The sequence below is a fragment of the Cajanus cajan genome, chromosome 11 (assembly GCF_000230855.2).
Source record: "Cajanus cajan strain Asha chromosome 11, NIPB_CcT2T_4, whole genome shotgun sequence".
In the NCBI taxonomy this organism is placed as follows: Eukaryota; Viridiplantae; Streptophyta; class Magnoliopsida; order Fabales; family Fabaceae; genus Cajanus; species Cajanus cajan.
Window position 1 is genome coordinate 26291149 of NC_138527.1, and position 10024 is coordinate 26301172.

At 29.2% G+C, this 10024-nt stretch overlaps 1 protein-coding gene and 1 long non-coding RNA gene across 2 annotated transcripts; one reads left to right on the plus strand and one right to left on the minus strand.

The window, feature by feature from the left end:
• Positions 1 to 3875: 3875 nt before the first annotated feature.
• On the minus strand, positions 3876 to 6677 carry LOC145953276 (uncharacterized). The gene is made up of 2 exons (XR_014430816.1): positions 6404 to 6677; positions 3876 to 4138 (listed from the first exon to the last, which is right to left on the minus strand). It is a non-coding gene; the product is annotated as an uncharacterized LOC145953276 (long non-coding RNA).
• Positions 6678 to 7041: 364 nt separating this feature from the next.
• On the plus strand, positions 7042 to 9782 carry LOC145953216 (uncharacterized). The gene is made up of 2 exons (XM_083067065.1): positions 7042 to 8952; positions 9213 to 9782. Exons 1-2 carry the CDS (start codon positions 8406 to 8408, stop codon positions 9245 to 9247), a joined length of 582 nt encoding a protein of 193 aa, XP_082923191.1. The 5' UTR covers positions 7042 to 8405; the 3' UTR covers positions 9248 to 9782.
• Positions 9783 to 10024: the final 242 nt, after the last annotated feature.

Consider the following 10024-nt stretch of genomic DNA (forward strand, 5'->3'; position numbering starts at 1 on the left):
TTATAAACAAGTGTCCAGTCAACAGGCTAGTATACCAATATGATACAATAATTATGGAATCTTGACAGCTACGTCACGAATTTTATAGTCTAATTAAATGTGCCGGTCAAAAATGTACACATCAATTTTGTATGTGTTACCATAGTAACTGTGGTGTAAAAAGAAAAAGAAAAATCTGAAAATAAATGTCATTTTAATTGTTAATATATTATTAATTATATTCTTTCCATTCATACCGTAAAGAAGATCAATACTTCTAACTATTTCAAATATACAGTTTTTATAATCAAGATTTTTTTAACTTTGACTGTGGATGTTTGGTTTCAAATCCAGAACTCTTAATTCGCGTAAAAAACATGAAAATAACAAGTTAACATTATTTGTTTCTCCGTCAAATTTATGAAAACGTGGATCAATAACACAAATCTAAATAGACACTAAGTTTCACTATCAAATATGTAATTGTGTTAAATATTTTAAGTGAAAGATTTGTTTCTACTGCTGATAATAATCTTATTTTGTTTGAACAAATTTACTTGAAAAAAATGTGATCTAAAATACTTATGGTCTTTTAGTTTGCTTTTTAATCCCAAGACAATTGATATATTTTTAGAATTTTAAAGTCTAATTAAGTTTTTTTTCTTCTTCTTTCGATTATATCGTTATTTATTACTCTACTAATGAGTGCATAGAACTTAAGATAGCGGAGTTGAGATATATGAAATATTAAATATTTTTTTTTAGTTCAAATTTATATCTATTAAATATATTTAAATTTATGTGCATTAACTTTCAACAGCTAAAGATTTGCGATGAGAGCATAATGAAGTTAATTTCAAATAATAACTATACTTTTTTTTAATCTATTTACTAGTATTTTTATTTTTTGGTCTGTAAAAAAATATAGGATAATAATTATTATAGTAATGCAAGAAGTAATACATTTATATTTAAGATAAATATTTTTCCTATATAATACCTGTCAAGCAATGAACAAATTGTAAGACACAAGTTACTGGAAAACCACACACTTTATTGAAAAACAAGGTCTTGACTTATATAAACCTTACGATAGTAGATAACAAGAGAAAATAAATTGTGCACGTGATACCAACCTAGAAATGTGATAAGTGGCTAAGAAATAGTTAAATAAGAAAAAAAAACTATTTATCTGATTGTTATTAATCGACTAAACATCAAAACAAATTCTAAAAATGCAAATTATTAGTCATAATTAAAAATTTATACTAATTAAATAATTTGAATATAAAATATATTTTGAATTTATAATAAATAATTTAAATTGTAATATAAATTATTTTAGTTATGATCATTTAAAAAACTATTAAATATTAATTTAGAAATAAGGATAGAAGATGATTAATTGAAAAAGATACATAGTTAAGATTAAGAAAAGCAAGTTTACTTGTAAAGATAAAATGAGACTAATTTTGAGATAATAAAGAGAAGAAAAAAAATTAGTAGCCGAAGTAACGTGTAAAATACACCTTCAAAGGAAAGAAGGCAAAGAATATTAAAAATGTTTAATTTAAAAGTGTAATTTCACCCTCTATGCATTATTAAAAATATAAAAATAAAAGTAAATATAATTTATATATTAAAAAATAAAGTTGAATAATCAAGCTATATGAATAGCTCACTAATAGTAATTCATTTAATCATTTTTTTTCAACATAGTTAATATCAAACTCAAGAAAATAAAATTTAAAAATTTCATTTAATAACAATAATCACAAGTATTGTTAATAATATTATATAAAAAAATATATGATTTTTAAAATTTTTAATATAGTTTGATAATTATAATAAGACATTTTCTTAAGTATTTCTTTTAGCATGTTAAATCTATGTAGTGTGGATTCAGACATGATACAGAGACACGACATGGTCATAGACATGAGAATACGATAAAATCAAAAAATATAAGACACGTGGACATGACATATATATAATATATAATATAAATAACATGACAAAAAAAGTATATATTAATATAGCAATAACCAACTACGTCTCAAAAAAATATATTAAGAGATATCATATTCATAATTTTCTTTTTAAATCTCGAATCCTCCCTTCATTGTTTTTTATTTTTATTAAGATTTTTTCTTTTCTATTATGTGAAAGTTAAGTAAGGAGAGATAAAACAATTCTCTTTATTATTTCTATTTTTATCAATTTTTTTAAAAAGAATCTCAAATCTTACCTTCTTTGTTTATATTTTTATCAAGTTTTTTTTTTCTTTTTAAAAAAAAAATCTCAAATCATCCTTTCTTTATTTATGTTTTTATTGAGATTTATTCTTCTTTTTTTTTTAAAAAAATTTTAAATCCACGTATCGAATAGTACATCGAGATGAAAACATATTCATTTACAGGTGTCTTTGATAAAGACAAGTTAGTTTTGTAGATGTTCGCAATGGAGACACGTAAATTTTGTAAGTGTCCGTGATGAAGACGTGTCCAATTTGTGTGGACATGATCTGTCGAAGTGTCTGAGGTGCGTTCACAATGTGTTCACTCCTAAAGAGTGTCAACCTCAGGGACACGACAATCCCATGTCGTGTTCGTGCAACATAGAATTCAATTTGTGAGAAAAAAAAATCAATAGCAATAATAATAAATTAATTCTCACTAAAAGTCAAATTTGTTTCGAGATCAATATGTTTCTTTCAATTCATTCTATTTTAAAAAAATTGTAATTCAAATTAAGGATAATAACAGGGGACTATTGTATTCATGTTTAAAAAAATCCTAACTCATTTATTATTTATATATTTGTACGGATAATAACTTTAATTTTCATACCTGTATTTGTTGAGTATTTATATACTCGTATTTACATCTACTATCCACATTCAAATCTAGAATTTTTAATATACTACCCCAACTTTCTCTCACTAGGCCAACTTGAAACTTCTAATTCATTCTTTGTAAAGATTTGTAATAATAATATTAGAAAAAATTAACAAGCTATTATATTAAAAAAAATTGCAATCTTCTTTATAAATTTTAAATTTACTGATGAATATCATAAATGTCAAATATGTAAAAAAGAAATTATAGAAATTCATAATCATTAGTTAAAAAGATCATTGTCTCATAAGTGAAAAATATAAAATACAATACAATACAAATTTATAAATGTGTAAAGATCAACTAATGTTTACAACATTAGCCTTATTCGTACAATAGTAACATTTTTAAAACTCTAAATATAATTATTTTGTTAAAAACTTATTATGAGTAATTATATTTATTAAATGTAAATATTACACAGTACATACACACATTATACATGACGAAGCTAGAACATGACGAAGGGTATGGATTAAACTATCTAAAAAATAATTAAACAAAACAATAAAAGATATAACAATTATAATAGAATAAATAAACTAATGCAATTTAAAATTTTATGTTTAGATTTTTATATTATAATATATGATATTTTTATTTAGTTAATAAAATATAAATAATGGTTTAGTGTGATAGGGTGGGTAATATAATATGTGTACCGTTTCTTCCATTAAATTTTATAGGTAAATTCTAGCTCCGCTCCTCATTCCCATTTTGATGGTCTTACCTTGTCCATTGAATATATTTTTGTAGGTACTTGAAAGGTTTGAGTATATTTTGTCATCCTAATTCAAATAAAATAGTTTATAGTGATTTTATATATGAAAATCTTTTCAAAATAAACTATAAATTAAAGAAAATAAATTGATTTGATAGGTTTATAAAATAATCAAAACTTAAAATATATTTTTTAAGTATAAAAAGTTATTTTGTAATGTAACGACTTGATAGGTCCATACATTTTATATTTTAACAATTATAGTAACAGAAAACATAAAACTAAATAATTAAAATTATCCTATATATATGTATGTATGTATAGGAATGAATCAACTTAAATAATAAATGTTCCTTAATGGAACTATAACATAAATTCTATACATATATACATAACTACAACAAATCCAAACTAGAAGCACAAAATCCTAAATATCTGTCAAGCAACAACTACAAAATAGTATTCTTGGGTAGCACCAAAAGAACTTTGATATCCACCAACATGGCGCCCTACACGTACTCCTCCTCCAACCTATCCTTACCTTACTCTCATACAAGGAAACATGCAAGGATAAGCTTACAAAAAATAACATAACAAATATATAGGTAAAGTACATGTATGCTATCAACATCAACATAGAACTACTTAAATACAACTCATCAAGGACTCAACTGTACAACACAACAACACCTTAAATTAGCATATGAAATACTACAATTCTTAACACAACATGTAATTAACATAATAGTATACAAAAAACTATTTCATAATACAACAACTTCACAACACTTCAACATGTCAACATATATCAACTCCATAACTTAACATCAAAACAACACAATGCGTCGTCATGTATTTAACTAAAAGATCTTTTACAACACACGTGAACAATCTAAGTAGTTTGACCCTATCAAACCAACTTAGCAATGTGATCTTTTCAGGCTTGCTAGATCAACGACAAATTTGGATAAAAATCTACAACACAACATGGTTTATGGGATTTCGCCACTTAAACTAGAAAAGTCCAGTACTTCTATCAGGGTTAAGACAACTTGGATATGAGCTTACCACGATCTTAACATTCATAATTAAGCTTATTATGGAATGACTCTGTCGACTACCCTTCAAATATTATGTCCCTTCCAATACTTAGTTAGGAGTTTTGGCCCCTAACCTTATATTTTACTCGATTTGGTCACTTTGCGTATGACTCGACTTGGCGCCCATACAAATCTACATTTGGTTACTTTATAATCAGTATAACTCAACCTAATCCCTATATTATTTTATTTTGGTTGCTTTATAATAATATGACTCGACCTAACCCCTATACTATATCAACTAAGGACTCAAAGAAAGCTTGAGATTCCACTTCAAGAGTCAACTTCTCATGAAGGATTTTTCAACACTAGGCATGTAGAGCAACAAAACACCATCTTTGCAAAATGTGACATTCATATTTTTAAAAACAACTACTATCCTCTAGTCTTAGGTCAATCAACACAACTCAACACCATACCTTAAGCCTTCTCAACACCATAACTTTCAATACTACACAACATACAACATTGCTATATTTCCAACTCTCATCAACTTGCAACTTCAAGCAACTTAAATATTAATATACATCATCCTAGATCAATATTCAATGAACTAGAATCATATGACCATATACAACATGTGAGAAAACCAACTTATCACATACATGTTAAACACTTAGTCAAATATAATCAACCACTTTTCATTAAGCAACTCACGCCCGACGCCATTCTCCTAACGTCTAGTGTCATTAAGGTAAAGAGCCTTTGGCTCGTCTACACCCGATGTTAAACTACTCATGCTTGGTATGAATAAGGCAGAGAGCTTCTATGTCATTGACCTTGGCGTAGCCAAAACCACACCCAACCTTGTTTAGGCAGAGAGCCTCTGCATGACTCATTCTCGATGTCACAACACTAGTACCTGACATTATTTAGGCAGAGAGCTTCTATCTTAATCACGCCTGACGCCCGTCAATTGGGGTTCGACATCACCAAGTGAGAAAGCTCTAAGAGAATCCATGCCCAACACGCCTCAAACTATGTCCAATGCAATTAAGTCAAAAAGCTCTCCTACAACTCATGCTTAACGCTACCAATCTCGTGCTTAGTGTCAATGAGGCAAAGAGCCTCTGGCATGCATCATGCCTGGTGCCATGAAGTTACACCTAGTGCAACGATGAATTTTGTACTCGGTAGATTCATGTCTTTGGCTCTCTACACCTAAAACTTGAGAAAACCCAACATGCAACATCATAATTCACAACTACACATCATACACAACTAGTGGTAGAATTTGGATAAAAAGTTAGCGGGTGCCAAATTAATTTTTTTTATATATAAATTAAATTTTTTATTAATTAAAATAATAAAATTTCTCATTTTCTTTACCCAATTTTTTTTTTAATTTTATTACAATTAATAATATGAATATATAAATATAATATTAATATATATATATATATATATATATATATATGTATATATATAAAAAATATATCTATAGAAAAGTTTGGGGGAGCCGTGGCTTCCCCATTTCATAACTAAGATCCGCCTCTGTACACAACTCATGTAAGCAATAAATTTCAGCATGCAACCAACAATCTCTTTAAAGACCAATTTCTCCTTATGAGAACCAAGCAACCTAAAACTACACAACCTCTACTTTGAATCCTATCTCCATTCAACATTACAATTTGAATTGATGATTTTAGACAAAGAAGCAACAATAACAATCCAACAAATAAGAACTAGCAAGCTCCCCTTACCTCTAAATCAACAATAATGGAGGAAGAAGAAAAGTAAAACGGGTCACTCCGAGCTAACTTCACACCATCACCACAACTACTTTGATCCTTGGCTCTGGAGCTTTAAATCACCTAAACAACCACAAAGTCTACTATCAAGGAAGGGATAGAAGGAATCAGTGAAGTCGGAAGAGAAAATATTCCTCCTTGGGTTCCAAAGTTTCTCCCTCTAACTTCTCTCTAACTTTCTTTAGAAAATGAACTTATAAAGTCCATTTCTTGAAAAAGACCTTATATACCTCCCCCTTAATAGATCAAACTTAACCCCTATTTAGAATAACCTCCTACACAATAAAACTCATTAAAATTCCTAAATCCTTAACATTTTTCAACTAATTAATTAATCACAACAATATTTAAATTAATAAATAATAATAATAACTAATATTAAAATTTACAAAAACTACAATGTTACATGTAAAACAAAGTATAAAAATTTAAAAAATTTTAAAAAAATCATCAATATTGATAGGATTTTGATAAATATTTCAAATCACATAAGTAGTAAATTTGGTATGATCAAGTATTATTTTCTAAAGAGACTTGAGTAATACCCCCCTCAAATTCAATTTTATCCTATATAGGTTATAACAATGTATTAGGTTATGAAAATTAAAACAAAAACTTTGATCAATTTATAGGAAAATAGTGAATTTCAGATTTTTAAAGTTTCTAGTTGATTAAAAATGAGGAAAAAAAAAGTTTAACTATCCACCTAAAATCTATCACAAAATCGATTATTAAAATTTAATTTTAATTATTCTAATAATCGTCACTTCAACTTTAATTTTTTGCGTGTGAAAACCTAATTTTTTTCATCAAACAAATCAAATCAATAAAAAACAAAACATGTGGCTAAATTTATTGCATGTGAAAGAGTAAGATTTTTGATTAACCAAATAAATCAAAAAAGCATGAGGCTAATTTGTTTTTAAAATAGTAGTGATTCTTTTCCGACAATATTCTTTCTCTTTTTATGCGATAATGGGAGAATTTTGTTTTTGATAAATATTCTTTCTCTTTTTATCAAGGGCGGTGAACTTTTTCGATAATATTCTCTCTCCTTTTTATGGAAATGGCCAGGAATAGAGATAAGAAATGTTGCGGGAACAACGTGAGAGAGAGGAATTTACACTTTTTAGTACTCAATTTTTATAAAATTAATTTTTATGTTGAGAATATAAAACTTACGGTTATTATTTCGATTATTTCATTAATTGTTAGGAAAGATAATTGTATCCCATGATTCTTGCTGAAAATATGAAAATTATAATATCATAATAGCTTAATTATAGGAACAGAATCATCAAATTGGAAATACATATTTGTGTATATATTACCTTTGTTTCTGAATAAAAAATTACAACCCAATTATTCTGGATTTCTCTTTTATTTTACATGGTACCAGAGCGGTAACGACCTGCTCTCTTTTTCCTTTTTTTAAACCATTATGGCTAATGATGGGAACAAATCTGATCCCTCTTACTCTCTTTACCATTCTGATCATCCTGGAATGGTTCTTGTTTCAAAACCTCTCAATGGTGACAATTATTCAACTTGGCGTCGAGCCATTACCATCTCGTTAAATGCAAAATCTAAATTTGGTTTTGTTGATGGAACTCTCAAAGCATCATCTGCCGAAACCAAACTAGAAGACTACCCAACATGGAAAAAATGCAATGATATGGTGTTTTCATGGATTCTTAATTCATTGGCCCCTGATATTGCAGACAATATTATTTTTATGATACTGCTCATGAAGTTTGGAAAGATCTTCAAAATCGTTTCTTTCAAAGCAATGCACCACGCATTTTCCAACTCTAGAAAGAGATTGCTTGCCTTACTCAAGATCAACAGACGGTTGCTGCCTACTATACAAAGTTAAAAAAAATTGTGGGATGAGTTAGGATCTTACAATGATGCAGTTTGCACATGTGGAGAAAACAACAAAAGATGCAAGTTGATGCAATTCCTCATGGGCTTGGACGAATCTTATAGTGTTGTCCGTGGTCAACTCCTTTTGATGATTCCTTTACCTGATGTTTCACAAGCTTATTCTTCCATCATTCAAGAGGAAAACCTACGAAATTTGGGTACAAGAAAAGAGACTATTGAAGCTTCTGCCATGGTTGTTCAAAAAGAGGAACCAATTGCCCTTGCTGTTCGCCACAAATATGGTTCATCTTCTCGTCCTAATTCCAATTATCGCAAGCCGCTGCATTGTTCCCACTGTGACAGGGATCATCACACAAAAGAGACATGTTGGAAGTTACACAGTTATCCACATGGACAGTCCAAGCACTCTACAAATAAACACTATCATTCCAAGCCCAACGACAAAAATCAATCTTCAGCAAATCATGTTAGAGAGGCCCCAACAACACATGTTCAACCTATTGTGAATGGATTAACTGAATTGCAACTGCAACAAATTTTGTCTGTTATTCAAGGCAGCAGTGGAGCATCTCAATCAGTTGCTCCCAAGGCAAATAATGCCAATCTTTCTTCAGGTTTGTCCACACCCAAGTTGATAATTGATAGTGGTGTGCTTGACAACAGTAAAGAAAACACCTCCTTACCACCAGTTGTTATGCCAAATGGAGATCAGGCTCCAATTCTTTCTATTGGAAATTTACCTTTAAGTCCTATAATTTATTTGAAGAATGTGCTTGGGGTTCCATCTTGGAAGGTGGATTTGATGTCTGTGAGTCGAGTCACAAGAGATTTAAATTGTTCAGTAACCTTTTTTCCTCAATCGTGTGTTTTGCAGGATTTGATGACAGGGACGACGATTGGTTTGGGTGAACAACGAGATGGACTCTATTACTTGGTTGCAATGAATAAGTCACACAATCCTATCCAGTCAATTCATACTATCAAATCTGCCTATACTTCCAACCCTATACTTCCAACCCTTCTAGTATCTTGTGGCATAGATGTCTAGGACATTTATCCTATTCTAGATTAGACTTTTTGGCAAAAAAATTCTTACATTTCTGTTTGGAGAAAACTAATAATTGTAATATTTGTGCTCTTGCAAGACAAACTAGGCTTCCTTTTCCCCCTAGTTCAATTTCTTCTGTTAAGCCTTTTGAATTAATCCATTGCGATATTTGGGGACCATTCAAAGTTTCTTCTCTTTCTGGTGCAAAGTATTTTTTGACTATTGTGGATGACTTTTCTCGTTTTACTTGGGTTTTTTTTCATGCATCATAAGAACGAGACACAATTTTTTAACCCATTTTTTCTCTTTTGTGAAAACTCAATACTATAGCAAATATTCGGGTTGACAATGGAAAAGAATTCTTCTTAATGCGAGAATTTTTTAAATAACAGGGCACTATTTACCAACATTCTTGCATTTATACACCTCAACAAAATGGGGTGGTCGAGCAAAAACATAGACATATCCTTGAGTTAGCCTTAACTTTTTGTTTTCAATCTCATCTCCCTTTACACTTTTGGGCAGAATGTATCTCTACTGCTATTCATGTAATTATTAGGTTACCCACACCTATACTTTCTCGTCAAACTCCTTTCGAAAAACTTTATGGAAAAATTTCCTCTTATTCCCACCTAAGA

Excerpts from the sequence above, each read along its gene's own strand:
- LOC145953216 (XM_083067065.1), top strand. The coding sequence starts at position 8,406 with ATGCAATTCCTCATGGGCTTGGACGAATCTTATAGTGTTGTCCGTGGT. Across the intron at positions 8,953-9,212 it reads TAATGCCAATCTTTCTTCAG|GATTTGATGACAGGGACGAC; the intron begins GTTTGTCCACAC and ends TGTGTTTTGCAG.